This window comes from Schistocerca serialis, chromosome 12, assembly GCF_023864345.2.
Source record: "Schistocerca serialis cubense isolate TAMUIC-IGC-003099 chromosome 12, iqSchSeri2.2, whole genome shotgun sequence".
Lineage (NCBI taxonomy): Eukaryota > Metazoa > Arthropoda > Insecta > Orthoptera > Acrididae > Schistocerca > Schistocerca serialis.
Window position 1 is genome coordinate 89171538 of NC_064649.1, and position 19160 is coordinate 89190697.

The 19160-nt window shown below is 45.3% G+C and overlaps 1 protein-coding gene across 1 annotated transcript in view; it reads left to right on the forward strand.

Moving 5' to 3' along the window:
• The window catches only part of LOC126428071 (organic solute transporter alpha-like protein), an 88469-nt gene that overhangs the window by 57516 nt on the left and 11793 nt on the right, over positions 1–19160 (forward strand). The window contains exon 5 of the mRNA XM_050089955.1: positions 5175–5271. Coding sequence (XP_049945912.1) covers positions 5175–5271 — 97 coding nt within the window. The remainder of the gene's footprint in view (positions 1–5174; positions 5272–19160) is intronic.

Sequence of the window (19160 nt, forward strand, 5' to 3'; positions counted from 1 at the left end):
TGTATTTCACAAATGTTATTAATTGTCTTCATTATGTTAACCACGTATAGTTAACGGAAGACATAGAGACGATATTCCGAAACGAATACGTATATCGTAAGTCAAACGTTCGAGTTAGAATAGAAAATCCCACGAACACAAATTTGCTGTGGCAGGTATGAAATATTAACTCCGTTACTCGCTCGTTACACTTGAAGGACGGATGTTGAATGGGCCGAAACGAGCCGCCGCATAACAGCGTAGTTGCCTGCTAACTTCGAAAGAAGGTAGATGCGGTCCCTAGCGCAAGTTATAACACCGTCGAAAATCAGTGCGGGCGTGAGAGCTTTGGTACACCCTGTTAAATAAAACGGAAAAATGGAGGCGGTACAATTGGAGAGCGATCCGCCCTCACCAACATGCATAAGCAATTCAATAATAGTTTATATATACACTCCTGGAAATGGAAAAAAGAACACATTGACACCGGTGTGTCAGACCCACCATACTTGCTCCGGACACTGCGAGAGGGCTGTACAAGCAATGATCACACGCACGGCACAGCGGACACACCAGGAACCGCGGTGTTGGCCGTCGAATGGCGCTAGCTGAGCAGCATTTGTGCACCGCCGCCGTCAGTGTCAGCCAGTTTGCCGTGGCATACGGAGCTCCATTGCAGTCTTTAAAACTGGTAGCATGCCGCGACATCGTGGACGTGAACCGTATGTGCAGTTGACGGACTTTGAGCGAGGGCGTATAGTGAGCATGCGGGAGGCCGGGTGGACGTACCGCCGAATTGCTCAACACGTGGGGCGTGAGGTCTCCACAGTACATCGATGTTGTCGCCAGTGGTCGGCGGAAGGTGCACGTGCCCGTCGACCTGGGACCGGACCGCAGCGACGCACGGATGCACGCCAAGACCGTAGGATCCTACGCAGTGCCGTAGGGGACTGCACCGCCACTTCCCAGCAAATTAGGGACACTGTTGCTCCTGGGGTATCGGCGAGGACCATTCGCAACCGTCTCCATGAAGCTGGGCTACGGTCCCGCACACCGTTAGGCCGTCTTCCGCTCACGCCCCAACATCGTGCAGCCCGCCTCCAGTGGTGTCGCGACAGGCGTGAATGGAGGGACGAATGGAGACGTGTCGTCTTCAGCGATGAGAGTCGCTTCTGCCTTGGTGCCAATGATGGTCGTATGCGTGTTTGGCGCCGTGCAGGTGAGCGCCACAATCAGGACTGCATACGACCGAGGCACACAGGGCCAACACCCGGCATCATGGTGTGGGGAGCGATCTCCTTCACTGGCCGTACACCACTGGTGATCGTCGAGGGGACACTGAATAGTGCACGGTACATCCAAACCGTCATCGAACCCATCGTTCTGCCATTCCTAGACCGGCAAGGGAACTTGCTGTTACAACAGGACAATGCACGTCCGCATGTATCCCGTGCCACCCAACGTGCTCTAGAAGGTGTAAGTCAACTACCCTGGCCAGCAAGATGTCCGGATCTGTCCCACATTGAGCATGTTTGGGACTGGATGAAGCGTCGTCTCACGCGGTCTGCACGTCCAGCACGAACGCTGGTCCAACTGAGGCGCCAGGTGGAAATGGCATGGCAAGCCGTTCCACAGGACTACATCCAGCATCTCTACGATCGTCTCCATGGGAGAATAGCAGCCTGCATTGCTGTGAATGGTGGATATACACTGTACTAGTGCCGACATTGTGCATGCTCTGTTGCCTGTGTCTATGTGCCTATGGTTCTGTCAGTTGATCATGTGATGTATCTGACCCCAGGAATGTGTCAATAAAGTTTCCCCTTCCTGGGACAATGAATTCACGGTGTTCTTATTTCAATTTCCAGGAGTGTATATATATACAGGGTGTTTCAAAAATGACCGGTATATTTGATACGGCGATAAAAACTAAACGAGGAGCGATAGAAATACACGGTTTGTTGCAATATGCTTGGGACAACAGTACATTTTCAGGCAGACAAACTTTCGAAATTACAGTAGTTACAATTGTCAACAACAGATGGCGCTGCGGTCTGGGAAACTCTATAGTACGATATTTTCCACATATCCACCATGCGTAGCAATAATATGGCGTAGTCTCTGAATGAAATTACCCGAAACCTTTGACAACGTGTCTGGCGGAATGGCTTCACATGCAGATGAGATGTACTGCTTCAGCTGTTCAATTGTGTCTGGATTCTGGCGGTACACCTGGTCTTTCAAGTGTCCCCACAGAAAGAAGCCACAGGGGTTCATGTCTGGCGAATAGGGAGGCCAATCCACGCCGCCTCCTGTATGATTCGGATAGCCCAAAGCAATCACACGATCATCGAAATATTCATTCAGGAAATTAAAGACGTCGGCCGTGCGATGTGGCCTGGCACCATCTTGTATAAACCACGAGGTGTTCGCAGTGTCTTTTCGGTTCCCCATATGCGCCAGTTCTGTTTATTGACGAAGCCGTCCAGGTAAAAATAAGCTTCGTCAGTAAACCAAATGCTGCCCACATGCATATCGCCGTCATCAATCCTGTGCACTATATCGTTAGCGAATGTCTCTCGTGCAGCAATGGTAGCGGCGCTGAGGGGTTGCCGCATTTGAATTTTGTATGGATAGAGGTGTAAACTCTGGCGCATGAGACGATACGTGGACGTTGGCGTCATTTGGACCGCAGCTGCAACACGGCGAACGGAAACCCGAGGCCGCTGTTGGATCACTTGCTGCACTAGCTGCGCGTTGTCCTCTGTGGTTGCCGTACGCGGTCGCCCTACCTTTCCAGCACGTTCATCCGTCACGTTTCCAGTCCGTTGAAATTTTTCAAACAGATCCTTTATTGTATCGCTTTTCGGTCCTTTGGTTACATTAAACCTCTGTTGAAAACTTAGTCTTGTTGCAACAACACTGTGTTCTAGGCGGTGGAATTCCAACACCAGAAAAATCCTCTGTTCTAAGGAATAAACCATGTTGTCTACAGCACACTTGCACGTTGTGAACAGCACACGCTTACAGCAGAAAGACGACGTACAGAATGGCGCACCCACAGACTGCGTTGTCTTCTATATCTTTCACATCACTTGCAGCGCCATCTGTTGTTGAAAATTGTAACTACTGTAATTATGAAAGTTTGTCCGCCTGAAAATGTACTGTTGTCCCAAGCATATTGCAACAAACGGTGTAATTCTATCGCTGCTCGTTTAGTTTTTATTGCCGTTTCAAATATACCGGTCATTTTTGAAACACCTTGTATATATTAAATACAAAAAACCACTAATAAAAAAAATGCTCCATGGTGCGAGATTCGATCCGGCGACATTCGGATTACGAACCCGAGCTCTTACCGCTGCGCCACGACGCTGTAGAAAATCATTAATAGTAGAGAGTATTTCACCGCAACGGTTTATTTTAACTGTCGATTTTCTCGACAACGGCTGAGAAATGCATCTTGGTGCTTTGCCACATTACACGTCTGGCCATGAGCTTTTATTATGCGCAGTATGAATCGAGTCTGAATTTCAAAATTGGCGGCGTCCCCTTGTCAGTCTCGGTCTCCCTCAGCCGCACTCGTCGTTCTTCGCGTGACCGCCTGTCTCAGTTCCACTGCCGACTGCTCCTAGTTAGTTTAGTATCCAGTTGTTCGTTTCGTTCACTGCGCTCGTCCATTTTACATGTGTTCCAAACTGTTCTTGCACTTGGTTCTGGCTATTCAGCGTCCACGACCGGTAATCAAGAAGTATTTTATAGAATGAGAAGTTTGGAAAGTAGGAGACGAGGTACTGGCAGAAGTAAAGCTGTGAGTACCGGCCGTGAGTCGTGCTTTGGTAGCTCAGATGGTAGAGCACTTGCCCGCGAAAGGCAAAGGTCCCGAGTTCGAGTCTCGGTCGGGCGCACAGTTTTAATCTGCCAGGAAGTTTCAAGTATTTTATAGTTACGCAAGTTACACAAAAATTACGTTGTATCTAATAGGTACGTCTTTTCAAGTAACAAAAGGGCATATCAGTTCATTTCATTATATCGATGAACAGCAGAAGACATACTTATAACAAGGCAAGTTTTTTTTGTTATTTATATATTTTTTGGTTTCATCGACTCCATTTGAAAAGACATAGATTGCCATAAAATCGTATTTACTTATTATCCCAGAAACATTTGTTCAGAAGGAGCTTTCAAACCAAAAACTTTATTACCGCGAACTTTATTATTATTATTATCACTGCATTACCTTTAATAATGCAACAGAAAAACCTAATTTTTACTAAGCGTGTTACGCAGGTATGATGAGAAAACCACATTTTATTTTATGCTTCCATAAAGTTTCTACTTCGCCTACGAACTCAGAGACAGCGTGAAGTATATATAGGATGTAAATGATTATTGTTTACAACGTAGCATAGCTATGTAGTGGAAGTCGAAATGAAGAATTTTATACAAGAGATTTGTGGTCTACTAAGTTGGGAAACAGCCACCAACAGGTTTACAAGACAACATGAACTATAGCCCATGCGCGTCGCGTGAGATTTTCATGTTCTCTTCTCCAGCTCTCTACACATCGTCATCGATTGTTTCGCAATTGTTGCTTGCATTAGCTTGTTATTTCTTCACTGCCTAATTATTACGTGTTTGTCTGATTGTTGTATCTGCTCGTAACGGGCAACACATCGTCCGTAATTGGCGAGCAGCCTGTACTCCGAGCCGGTTTTCCGTGCGCCACCCTATATTATTGCCCTGCGATCAGCCACACAACGCTACAGTTGGCTAAACGAGAGGTTCTGCAGAATCACATAAATTACTTCTAAAAGTGTGTAAGAAATCTGTAATGAATAAAAACTCTATACACCAGGAGGGAGGCAAGTGCCCTCTCTTGGTGCCCTTCATCCTTCAGTCACCTACACTACTAGTTTTCAGTTTTTCGTAAGAACCATATACCAAGCACAAATGAATGGTGAACGGTGAACATGTAAAAATGAACGGTTCCCAAAAAAGAACGATCAACAGTGAACTAGTTCCCAAGGATGAACGAGTTTGCCCACCTCTTCCCAGTCTTCAGGAAGAAAGAAAAGCGTACGAAGTTAGAAATCGCACCGAGCAGGCTGTTCTAATGCTGACCCATAGGTTGCCGGCCCTTGCTGACCCCGGTACACTCGTGTGGAACTCACAGCTGTGGGCCGTTGTTTCAGGAGTGCGATGATGAAGCTGCGCATCCTTGTGCTGCAGCTGCCGGTCGTCCTGTGGGTGCTGTACGGCGTGTGCTACGTGTTGTGGGCGGAGGACGAGGTGAGTGAACAGCCACACGCTGTGTGCGTGTGTGTAATGGGGACCTGTACTGACAGCGTTTTACAGACTGTTCAGGGATAGTTACTCTGTGGTTTGGTACAAGGAACTCTTGCTCTTAAAATACACTACTGGCCATAAAAACTGCACCACCATGAAAGACTGCGAAAAACGAAACTTTATGTACTGTGTGCGTACACTGAATCAGGAAGAATGTATGATGAAATTTACAGGTGACTGGCTGTACCCAGACACACTTTGCTGTGACTCACTCTGAGTAAACGGAAAAACAGAAAAGAAAAAGCACACGTTTCAAATATGCTTATGAATTGGATATAATTCCTAATCTCCTTCTCTCCCTCTCTTTCTCCATCTCCTCCGCCTTCAACCTCTTTCACCCATCCTCTCCCTCTCTCTCTGTCCATCTTCTCCTCCCCCTCCCTTTCTCTGTCTCCTTCCATCCCCCCTCTCTTTCTATCTCTTCTTTCCCCCTCTCTCTGTCCATCTTCTCCTTCCCCTCCCTCTCTCCATCTCTTCCTGTCCCCCTTTCTCCCCTTCGCAATCAATCATCATCTCCCTTCTATCTTCTCCTCCCCTCTCTCTCTTCTCTCTGTCCATTTCCTCCTTGCCATTTCATATAGCCATTTCCTCCCACCTTCTGTCCATCTCCTCTTCACCCCCACACACTCTCTGACCTTGAGCCTAGTTTATTATTATTACAAAGCCAGATTCTTAGTGGTATTCTAATCATAAACCACTATGCCACAAATACAACTTCCCTGTTCACTAACAAAGTTTCACTTATATATATATATATATATATATATATATATATATATATATATATATATATTTTTACACGTTACTGTAATAAAGGTCTAGAAGCATACGGACCATATTCTTTATATATATCAGTGAAACTTTGTTAGTGAACAGGGAAATTGTATTTGTGGCATATATATATATATATATATATATAAAGAATATGGTCCGTATACTTCTAGACCTTTATTACAGTAACGTGTAAAAATTTGAAGTACTTCAAAAGGGTATGTTTTCAGATTTTTGGTAATAATGTTTTCTCTTTACACATTACATACATATATTTATATATTACAAAAAATGTTCAAATGTGTGTGAAATCTTATGGGACTTAACTGCTAAGGTCATCAGTCCCTAAGCTTACACACTACGTAACCTAAATTATCCTAAGGACAAACACACACACACCCATGCCCGAGGGAGGACTCGAACCTCTGCCTGGACCAGCCAGTATATATTACATGTATTAAAAATATACACACATGACAGAATTATGTACCTACAAACACGTCCATATTCGAATTCAACGTTTTGCCAAAATTTCAAAGCAGTCGGTCAAGAACTTTTCGAGACGAAAGATTTTGAACAAACCAACGTTTACATGTTTTAAGGTTTCCCATTTTATTACATATGTATTATATATCTACCAGATGACGTTACAGTAGGTATACAAAAACACGTGAGTATTCGAATGCGATATTGCCTCAATATATCAAAGCAATATTTCGCGGTATCGACGCAATTCTGGGTGTTTCACGCGTGAAAACAGGGGACTTTGGTTTATCCGAAATTTCCCCTGTCCCGATCATTTCGGATAAACGGGAGTTTACCCTACTGAGCATTAGTTTGGTTTATTGCAAGTTTAAGTAACGTAAAAATTGAAAAGAAAGTAGTGTTTCTGCATAGAGGCCCAACTCCAGACCCTCAGACTACCAGTCTGTACTTTTTCTGCTGCGCCAATCGCTGGGTGGATATCTTCTACATCTATTCTGCGAGTATATCAATATTCAATCTGTAAGATTGTCATGTCTGTTTCTCTGTTCGAATACTTTTCTCCAAAACTAATAGACGAATTTTCACGGAGTTTTCACAGAAAAATTGAGCACAACTTGGGGCACCGATCACGGAGAAAGAAGACATAGTGATTTAAAGTTTTATCTAAAAACCGGCCTGTGTCAGTTTGTCTGTTTCAACATGCTACTCTCTTTCATGAAATTTTCACAGGTAACTTGAGCATAGCTTCGGGAACATTGTAGGCTTTACTTGATCAAAACTGGATCACGGAAAAAAATTATTTATCCATACTAATATTATAAATGCGAAAGTAATACCGTCTGTTAAATCTTCACGACCAACCGTCTGTATCGATTTTTTAATGGAGATAGCTTGAACCCTGGGGAGGAACATAGCATGCTTCATAAACTGTGCGTCATAACTGTGCGTAGGCAGTTAAAATGAGTGGGTTTCAGTGATTGAACAGTTCCCCCTAAGCTACATATTTCTGCATCCAGTTGTGGGGTCTTACCCTCTTGTCTCTTATAGGGTACCTAAAGGATGCTGCTTTCTCGGATAGCTATATAACAATTCAAGCAAATCACATTAAATGTTTAATATAATAAAGAAGATTGACAATGAAACTTCCTGGCAGATTAAAACTGTGTGCCCGACCGAGACTCGAACTCGGGACTTGCCCGCGAAAGGCAAAGGTCCCGAGTTCGAGTCTCGGTCGGGCACACAGTTTTAATCTGCCAGGAAGTTTCATATCAGCGCACACTCTGCTGCAGAGTGAAAATCTCATTTTGGAAGATTGACAATACTTAACTACGGATTTACAACGTGTTGTCAGAAGCGATGGGCGACATGCAGAAAGTCAGTATCGTTCACCAATTACTATGTCTATGTAAGCATTCACACTCGGTCATAAGTCACTGCTATCGTTAATATCGGCAATGGCCTTGTCGCAGTGGATACACCGGTTCCCGTGAAATCACCGAAGTTAGGCGCTGTCGGGCGTGGTCGGCACTTGGATGGGTGACCATCCAGGCTGCCATGCGCTGCTGCCATTCTTCGGGGTGCACTCAGCCTCGTGATGCCAATTGAGGAGCTACTCGACCGAACAGTAGCAGCTTCCGTCGAGAATACCATCTTAGGACCGGGAAAGCGGTGTGCTGCCCCCGCACCACTCCTATCCGAATCCTCCACCGAGGATGACACGGCGGTCGGATGGTCCCGGTAGGCCACTCGCGGCCTGTGGACGGAGTGATTTTTTTTAATCGTTAACATCACCGCTCATCTAGGCCTCTCTGCTAGTGTCCGTCTTCTACTGTCCCTGAGGCTGGCAGGAGCGGCGCTTGTATTCTCTTCGTATACATCTACATCTACATCTACATTTATACTCCGCAAGCCACCCAACGGTGTGTGGCGGAGGGCACTTAACGTGCCACTGGCATTACCTCCCTTTCCTGGTCCAGTCGCGTATGGTTCGGGGGAAGAACGACTGTCTGAAAGCCTCCGTGCGCGCTCTAATCTCTCTAATTTTACATTCGTGATCTCCTCGGGAGGTATAAGTAGGGGGAAGCAATATATTCGATACCTCATCCAGAAACGCACCCTCTCGAAACCTGGACAGCAAGCTACACCGCGATGCAGAGCGCCTCTCTTGCAGAGTCTGCCACTTGAGTTTATTAAACATCTCCGTAACGCTATCACGGTTACCAAATAACCCTGTGACGAAACGCGTCGCTCTTCTTTGGATCTTCTCTATCTCCTCCGTCAGACCGATGTGGTACGGATCCCACACTGATGAGCAATACTCAAGTATAGGTCGAACGAGTGGCCACTCCTGTCGTGGTGCGCTCCTAGTCAGCGGGAAATTGGCTGACGTCATCTCATAGCCTTCTCTGCTCTTGTGTTCAGCCTCGTGCCATCGCTTGTCGATATGCCACAACATTTCTCTCCCCCAAAGTAATGGACTGTCATCGTGTAGGGATTGCGACCACGGCGGGGGAGGCAGGAGTGCGGGCGCATCGTAGGACTGGAAGCTGTGGCTCCAGGCACAAAGCCTCTGGACATACCCTGCCATCCGGCTTGTGCTCTGACGGAAACGTCCCCTGGAAAACGACGAGAAGGGTTCGCGTCCACCACCTGATGCCACGAATCAGATGAAGAAGGCGGTGACTGCTGCTGTGTGGTGTAGCAGCCCCTTTTCTGTTTTCGATTTTTCGTCTAATAGGTGATAGTTTGATTTTATTTTTTACACATTGACTGTCATTGAAGGGTTTTACTTTTATTTAATATTGTCCCAGATAAGTATCAGTTTGATTATTTTTAAACCCCAATGTTAAACGTGTGTCACTACACCTATAGCCTTCCCAACTCTGAGAGAAAAAAATCTTTAGTACCTTTACTACCAATGTTTACAGATGACGATACTTTAACCTTTCCTTCAATTGTTTTAGTTACGAATCGCCAGTTTGTTCTTGGCATAGATCACGTAACCTTAACGTTTATTAATCTAAGTTAAATTAATGTTCAAGACTTGTATTATGTTTCAAATTAACAACGTCAGTTTATTGACAAGAATTATTAATAAATAGGTTCACTCATACGATCTCATTCAAAGAAGTTCTTTAATTAGATGTCTAAGTAGGATTCCCACTAGCATTAGAGATGTTAGATAATATCCTGTAACTTTCGGTAAATAAGTTATTTGTATTTAACATCCGCAAACCGTCATTAACTATGATCACTAGTCGCGTGAAGTTAAAGTTTCCCATTATCACAATTCAAAGTCCGAATACGGTTAAAATTCTCAATTCAGTAAAGCTTTTAAATATTCACACAAATTGACATAAAAGCCAAAGAGATTACTATTCACCTTCCCGTTTATCTAATCTGATAAATGTCCAAATTAAAGTCTTGAATTGAAAATCCTCAAAAACAATCTCGTCACAGTCTATTCTTGATCCCCGTTTAATAAAGTCCCAATTGTTGTTCTGTAAATCTGTACATCCTAAATAACTTCTGAACTAGAACTGACTAGAGACTGCAGTATCGTAATTACAACATATGGCTATTTATACTTTAATAAACACTATCTTTGGTGTCCCAGACCTGCGTTCTATGACTATAATGTTGATTTTCTTACGTATTGAAATAACTAATATTTTAATATTTTCTACTGTTTTCCCCCTTCCCATGTTTCTAAAATTTATAATAAAATTTTCCTTTTCTTTTCTTTTGCTTTCTATACTAGATATTTCCATCTATTTGTTTTTTATTTATTTTTCGTAATTACTACTTGTGGAGGGACTTGGGTCATTTTGTGAATTGATATTTTTAGGACATGGGAGTTAATTTGGGAGCTATTTTTGTTTTTTCAACACCGCGAGGCGCTGTAGGTGTTACAGTGCGCAGGTAAAAAAAAAAAAAAAAATGGTTCAAATGGCTCTGAGTACTATGGGACTTAACTTCTGAGGTCATCAGTCCCCTAGAACTTAGAACTACTTAAACCTAACTAACCTAAGGACATCACACACATCCATGCCCGAGGCAGGATTCGAACCTGCGATCGTAGCGGTCGCGCGGTTCCGGACTGTAGCGTCTAGAACCGCTCGGCCACAGCGGCCGGCTGGGCAGGTCCAGTTCCATCGATAGGACGAGAGGAAGCGAAGGCTCCGTCTCCATGGGGTCGTCCCATGGTGTCATGATGACACCCTCTGGCAACTGCTGTGACTGTGCTGTCCTCTGGTTCAAATGGCTCTGAGCACTATGGGACTTAACATCTGACGTCATCAGTCCCCTAGACCTAAACCTAACTAACCTAAGGACGTCACACACATCCATGCCCGAGGCAGGATTCGAACCTGCGACCGTAGCAGCAGCGCGGTTCCGGACTGAAGCGCCTAGAACCGCTCGGCCACAGCAGCCGGCTGCTGTCCTCTGGATCCGGGAATCTGGGGCAAGAGACATCGTGCACATGAAAGAGGTGGAGCTGATTTTGATGGCGGCGCTGCAAGCCATCTGGACCTGAAATAAAATACATGCAAGCGCCAAGTCGACGGACGATCTCGCTTCGGACCCATCATCTACTGCCGCTAAAAACCCTCCGTTGCGCGAAGCGATACTTGCGGCCTTGTTTCGGCGCAGGATGTTGAGGAGGGTGGAGCGGTTGGAGCAATGTCCGATGTCGGCGGCCGCGAAGCAGTTCCACCGGCGATGGTCCATCTCGTGGGTGCGAATGATGGAAGGCGAGAAACAGTTGCAGTGCTTGATCCCTGGTGTGTGCGGAGCGAAGTTTGGCCATCTGGTGCTTGAAGGCTCTGACAAAACGACCCAGATTCCCAGATCCAGAGGACAGCACGGCCACAGAAGCCGTCATCACGACACCGCGGGACGACCCCATGGAGACGAAGACTTCGCCTCCTCAGCCTCCTCTCATCCTACCGATGGAGCTGGACCCGCCTACACGGCAGAAGTCGCCGCCTTCTTCATCTTCATGCTGTCGCTTGTCGATTCGCTGGAACACCAGTGATAAGAGATACTTGAGATGCTCTAAAGACCAACACCACTGGACAGTGGATGACTGGAGAAGAGTGATTTGGAGCAGTGAGTACCGCTGTAACCTGTGGAAGCCTGACGAAAAGGTGTGGATCTTAAATTAAATTTTCCCTGTGACATTTAAGTCTCTAATTTATCTATGATAACGTTGGAAGCTGAAGAACTGAAGTAAAATTTATGCTGAGGCCGGGACTCGAAACCGGGTCTTCTTGCTTACTAGGAAGATATAAGGGGAGATGTGGAGTTTGTGTTGGGGAGGGTAGTTGACTTCTGTAGTTCGTACAGCTATGTTGACCATGTTGCTGTGGTGGTGTAATGGTCAGCATATCTGCCTGGTAATTGATATATACTTTGTTCATTCTATTCTCATTACAAATTGGAGCAAATGCTCATTTTCCCTTCCCTATAAAAAATAAAATAAAAAAATGAAATAAAAAAACAAAACAAAATTTCGCGCAGAGGAAAAAAAGGCAACGTTCTACATCTACATCTACATCCATAATGCGCAAGCCACCTGACGGTGTGTGGCGGAGGGTACCTTGAGTACCTCTATCGGTTCTCCCTTCTATTCCAGTCTCGTATTGTTCATGGAAAGAAGGATTGTCGGTATGCCTCTGTGTGGGCTCTAATCTCTCTGATTTTATCCTCATGGTCTCTTCGCGAGATATACGTAGGAGGGAGCAATATACTGCTTGACTCTTCGGTGAAGGTATGTTCTCGAAACTTTGACAAAAGCCCGTACCGAGCTACTGAGCGTCTCTCCTGCAGAGTCTTCCACTGGAGTTTATCTATCATCTCTGTAACACTTTCGCGATTACTAAATGATCCTGTAACGAAGCGCGCTGCTCTCCGTTGGATCTTCTCTATATCTTCTATCAACCCTATCTGGTACGGATCCCACACTGCTGAGCAGTATTCAAGCAGTGGGCGAACAAGCGTACTGTAACCTACTTCCTTTGTTTTCGGATTGCATTTCCTTAGGATTCTTCCAATGAATCCCAGTCTGGCATCTGCTTTACCGACGATCAACATTATATGGTCATTCCATTTTAAATCACTCCTAATGCGTACTCCCAGATAATTTATGGTATTAACTGCTTCCAGTTGCTGACCTGCTATTTTGTAGCTAAATGATAAAGGATCTATCTTTCTGTGTATTCGCAGCACATTACACTTGTCTACATTGAGATTCAATTGCCATTCCCTGCACCATGCGTCAATTCGCTGCAGATCCTCCTGCATTTCAGTACAATTTTCCATTGTTACAACCTCTCGATACACCACAGCATCATCTGCAAAAAGCCTCAGTGAACTTCCGATGTCATCCACAAGGTCATTTATGTATATTGTGAATAGCAACGGTCCTATGACACTCCCCTGCGGCACACCTGAAATCACTCTTACTTCGGAAGACTTCTCTGCATTGAGAATGACATGCTGCGTCCTGTTATCTAGGAACTCCTCAATCCAATCACACAATTGGTCTGATAGTCCATATGCTCTTACTTTGTTCATTAAACGACTGTGGGGAACTGTATCGAACGCCTTGCGGAAGTCAAGAAACACGGCATCTACCTGTGAACCCGTGTCTACCGCCCTCTGAGTCTCGTGGACGAATAGCGCGAGCTGGGTTTCACATGACCGTCTTTTTCGAAACCCATGCTGATTCCTACAGAGTAGATTTATAGTCTCCAGAAAAGTCATTATACTCGAACACAATACGTGTTCCAAAACTCTACAACTGATCGACGTTAGAGATATAGGTCTATAGTTCTGCACATCTGCTCGACGTCCCTTCTTGAAAACGTTCTTGCCTGTCAGGTGCACGCTGCCGTTGTTCGCCTCTCAAAAAAAAAAAAAAAAAAAAAAAAAAAAAAAAAAAAAAAAAAAAAAAAAAAAAAAATCGAAATCTAAGCGAGAAGTAGAATGAGATTTTCACTCTGCAGCGGAGTGTGCGCTGATATGAAACTTCCTGGCAGATTAAAACTGTGTGCCGGTCCGAGACTCGAACTCGGGACGTTTGCCTTTCGCGTGCAAGTGCTCTACCAACTTTTTTTTTTTTTAATCTCATTTTGTTCGCTTTCGTTCGTTGCATCTGCTCAGGGCGGACGTCTTAAGACACTCGTTTCAGTTCGTTGTTGATCGATTAACTCAGTTTTTTTTATTACAGAGGGCAGCTAACCCTCTGACCGAACACGCTGAGCTACCGTGTTGGCAACCAACTGAGCTTCCCAAGCACGACTCACGTCCCTTCCTCACAGCTTTGAAAGGTAGGAGGCGAGGTACTGGCAGAAGTAAAGCTGTGAGGACGGGGCGTGAGTCGTGCTTGGGTAGCTAAGTGAGAAGTATTTTATTGAAACAGAGTTTCGTCGTAAGGTTATCGTGGATAGTTTTACTTCATTTCTTATAATACAGTGCACAATTTTCCTAATGTTTCTTTTAGTTTTGTTAAAACAATAGTAAACATGAGAGAGAAATTAATCATCAACGATATATGCGAATTCTCTGATGTTATTAAAAAAAAAAAAGTAAGCAAGAAGAGGCGGGTTCAAGACTTGGCTGCAGCACAAATTTTAATTCACTTCTTCAGCTTCCAGCGTTGTCGTAGATAAATTAGAGACTTAAATGTCTTAGGGAAAAATTAATTTAAGATCTATACCATCACATGTAGTACAGCACTTCCCCATTACGTCCAATGCTGGGGTGCTATTCCAATGTTGGAGAGCCCTGGTAATAGTGACAACATAAGGGGAGATGTGAATTGGAGTTTGTGTTGGGGAGGGTATTTGATTGGGTAGTTCGTGCAGCTATGTTGACCATAGTGCTGTGGTGGTGTAGTGGTCAGCATATCTGCCTAGTAGGCAAGAAGACCCAGTTTGAGTCCTGTCCGGGGCACAAATTTTAATTCACTTCTTCACCTTCCAACGTTATCGTAGAAAAGGTCTGGGTTTGGTGAATGCCTGGAGAACAAAGCCTGCCACTGTGTGTCGTGCCAACAGTGAAGTACATATGGAGAAGGTGGTGTTATGGTATGGGGACGCTTTTCGTGGTTAGGATATGGTAAACTTACTGCGTTTAAGATAATGCTAAATGCAGACGAAAGTGAAGACATTTTACCGAGTTGTGTGTTGCATACAGTAAAGGAACAGTTTGGAAATTTGGAAATTTGTGGTAAGTTACTATGGGAGCTAACTGCTGAGGTCATCGGTCCCTAGGCTTACACACTACTTAATCTAACTTAAGCACAACACACACATTCTTGCCCAAAGGAGGACTAGAAACTCTGACGGGAGCAGCTGCTCGAACCGTGGCAAGGCGCCTAAGACTGCACGGCTACCCCGCGCGGTGCACAGTTTGGAGAATATGATTGATTATCGGCAGGAGATTGCAAGCTGTATGAAGCAGCACTTGTGAGGCGATGGTTTATGGATGGTAAAGTTCCTTAAAAGAACTGTCTTCATCAGAGTTCAAGCAGTCATTAAGACGAATGCAGGACACACTGCGTATTAATGTCCACTAATAGCTAATTGTCCGAATACTACTGACCAGGTACTGTACGTCCAGTTGTGTTACGGACTGAGAAACAAACTGCACAGTGTTCGTTTGTATACAGAATTTACGTCTATATCTACACTCATGCTCATAAATTTAGGATAATGCTGATACATGGTGAAACAACGCACTGGTGGGCGGTTTGAGGGTTTAAATCAACTTGGGGTATGACCATGCGGTGCATTTGACCTGCGGTCGTCGCATAGTAGCGCTGGCAGCAGTCCACATACGCGGAGGTGTGTTGGTGCATGTCAGAGTACGGAGCTGCGACTAAGTGTGCAGACGTTTTCAGATGTGCTAATGGTGACTCTGTGTTGAAAATGGCTCAAAGAACACATATTGATGACGTTATGAGGGGTAGAATACTAGGGTGAGTGGAGGCTAGTCAAACACAGCAGGTCGTAGCACGGGCCCTCCGTGTGTCACAAAGTGTGATCTCAAGATTATGGCAACGATTCCAGCAGACAGGAAAAGTGTCCAGGCGCTACAGTCTACAGTGTACAACACCACAAGAAGACCGATATCTCACCACCATCAGTGCCTCCAGACGGCCACGGAGTACTGCAGGTAGCATTGCTCGGGACCTTACTGCAGCCACTGGAACAGTTGTCTCCAGACACAGAGTCTAAAGACGACTGAACAGACACCGTTTATTCGCTCAGAAACCTGGAAGGTGCATTCCACTGACCCCTGGTCACAGGAGAGCCCGTAAAGCCTGGTGTCAAGAACACAGTACATGCTCATTGGAACAGTGGTCCCTAGTTATGTTCACGGACGAGTCCAGGTATAATCTGAACAGTGATTCTCGCCGGGTTTTCATCTGGCGTGAACCAGAAACCAGATACCAATCCCTTAATGTCCTTGAAAGAGATCTGTATGGACGTCGTGGTTTGATGGTGTGGGTTGGGATTTTAATTGGTGCATGTGCACCCCTGCATCTCTTTGACAGAGGAACTGTAACACGTCTGGTGCACCAGTATTTCCGCCTTTTCAAGGGGTTCAGTGGGTCCCACCTTCCTCCTCATGGAGGAAGACTCACGGCCCCACTGAGCTGCCATCTTGGAGGAGTACCTTGAAACAGAAGATATGAGGCGATTGGAGTGGCCTGCCTGTTCTGCAAACCCAAATACCATCGAGCACGTCTGGGATGCTCTCGGTCGACGGATCGCTGCACACTTCAGGAGCTCCGACAGACCCTGGTGCAAGAACCCAGCAGCTGCTCGACCACCTGATCTAGAGTATGCCGACCCGTTGTGCGGCCTGTGTACGTGTGCATGGTGATCATATTCCATATTGATGTCGGCGTAAATGCGCAGGAAACATTGGCGTTTTGTAGCACATGTGTTTCGGGCCAATTTTCACAACTTATCACCAATACCGTGGACTTACAGATCTGTGTCGTGTGTGTTCCCTATGTGTCTATGCTATTAGCACCAGTTTTGTGTAGTGCCACGTTGCGTGGCACCACATTCTGCAATTATCCTTAATTTATGAGCATGAGCGTACTTCTATACGCCACAAGCCGCCTTGCGGTGCGTGGCGGAGGGTACTTTGTGTACCTGTGTCACCTCCCCCTTTCCTGTTCCAGCCGTGTACAGTTCGCGGGGAGAAAGATTGCTGCTACGACTCCGTGTGGGCTCGCAGCTCTCTAATTTTACTTTCATGGTCTTTTTGTGAGATATACGTACGCGGAAGCAATATACTGATTTACTCTTCTAAGGAACGCACGCTCTCGGAACTGGAACATTGGCCATAACATGATGCAGAATACCTCGTCTGCCACAACAGTTATCTAAGCATCTCCATGACGTTTCCGCGCTTACTGAATGAATCTTTCGATCTTCTCTATTTCCTCTATGAGTCCTATGTGACATGGATCCCACACTGACGAGCAATATTCTAGTATTGGTGGAACGAGAGTTTTGTAATCTACATTCTTTGTGGGTGGACTACATTTCCTAGGGATTCTTCCAATGAATCTGAGTGGCATTTGCCTTACTCGTGATTAATTTTTTAAGGGCGTTACATTTCAAATCGCTCATATGAATACCCCTGTTTATTTTATGGAAATAACTGCTTCCAGAGAGTGTTCTGCAATCGTGTAATCATACAATAAAGAGTCTTTCTGAGAATGTATTTGCAATACATTACTTTTGCTCATGTTGCGTGTCAGTTGCATTTCCCTGCAATAAGTGTCGATGCTCTATAGGTTTCTACCATTTCGACTTTTCTGTATACAACAGCATCATCCGCGAAAAGCCTCATAGAACTTTACGCGTTATCGTGTTGATCATTTATATATACCGCAAAAAGTAATGCTGCTATAACACTGGCTTGGGGCACGCGCACACTGGAATTTACTTTCACTCCATTCATAATGACACACTGTGTTCTGCTAGCCAGAAACTCTTCAGTCCAGTCACACAGTTGATCTGGTAGTCGTATTTTATTCGTTGGTGGTTGTACAGAACTGTATCAAATGGCTTCCAGAAGTCAAGGAGTATTACCTTGGCGCCTGTATCTTCTGCTTTGTGGGTCTCGTGAACGAACAGATTGAGCTGGACTAACATGATCGTTGTTTTCAGAACCCGTCTTAGTTCCTACAGAGCAGGATTAAAAGGTATTACTACTACTTACTTTTAGTGATTGTATAAAATACTAACAATCTGCATGTCTCGCGCGGGATTAGCCGAGCGGTCTTGGGCGCTGCAGTCATGAACCGTGCGGCTGGTCCCGGCGGAGGTTCGACTCCTCCCTCGGGCATGGGTGTGTGTGTTTGTCCTTAGGATAATTTAGGTTAAGTAGTGTGTAAGCTTAGGGACTGATGACCTTAGCAGTTAAGTCCCATAAGATTTCACACACATTTTGAACAATCTGCATGTCTGTGCATGTGCACTGAGGTGATAAGTGATGGGATAGCAATATGCACATATACAGATGTGCAGTAGTATCGCGTTTGCAAGGTATGAAAGAGCAGCGTACTGGTGCAGATGTCGTTTGTACTCAGGTCATTCATGTGAAAAGGTTTTCGAGGTGATTATGGTCACAGGACGGGAATTAAGATTTTGAATGTAGAACGGTAATTGGAACTAGACACATGGGACATCCTGTTTCGGAAATTCAGTATTCGGAGATCCACAGAGACAAGAGTGTGCTAATAACACGAAATTTCAGGCGTTACCTCTCACCATGGACAACGCAATGGCCAACGGCCTTCACTTAACAACCGAGAGCAGCTGTGTTTACCTAGAAGTGTCAGTGCTAATAGACAAGCAACGCTGTTTGAAATACCCACAGAAATCAACGTGTGATATACGAGCAACATATCCATCATGTCAGTATGGTGAAATTCGGCGTTATTGGCTGTGCCGGTAGAAGACTGAGGCGAGTGCCTTTGCTATCAGCACATCACCTCAGCGCCTCTTCTGGGCTTGTGAGGATATCGGTTGGACCTTAGGTGAGTCCTTAGAAAATGTAGTCCATCAACAAAGGAGGTGGCTTACAAAACACTCGTCCGACCTATACTTGAGTATTGCTCACCAGTGTGGGATCCGTACCAGGTCGGGTTGATAGAGGAGATAGAGAAGATCCAAATAAGAGCAGCGCGTTTCGCCACAGTGTTATCTGGTAAGCGTGATGGCGTTACGGAGATGTTTAGCAAACTCAAGTGGCAGACTCTGCAAGAGAGGCGCTCTGCATCGTGGTGTAGCTTGCTGTCCAGGTTTCGAGAGGGTGCGTTTCTGGATGAGGTATCGAATGTATTGCTTCCCCCTACTTATACCTCCCGAGGAGATCACGAATGTGAAATTAGAGAGATTCGAGCGCGCACGGAGGCTTTCAGACAGTCGTTCTTCCCATGAACCATATGCGACTGGAACAGGAAAGGGAGGTAATGACAGTGGCACGTAAAGTGCCCTCCGCCACACACCGTTTGGGTGGCTTGTGGACTATAAATGTAG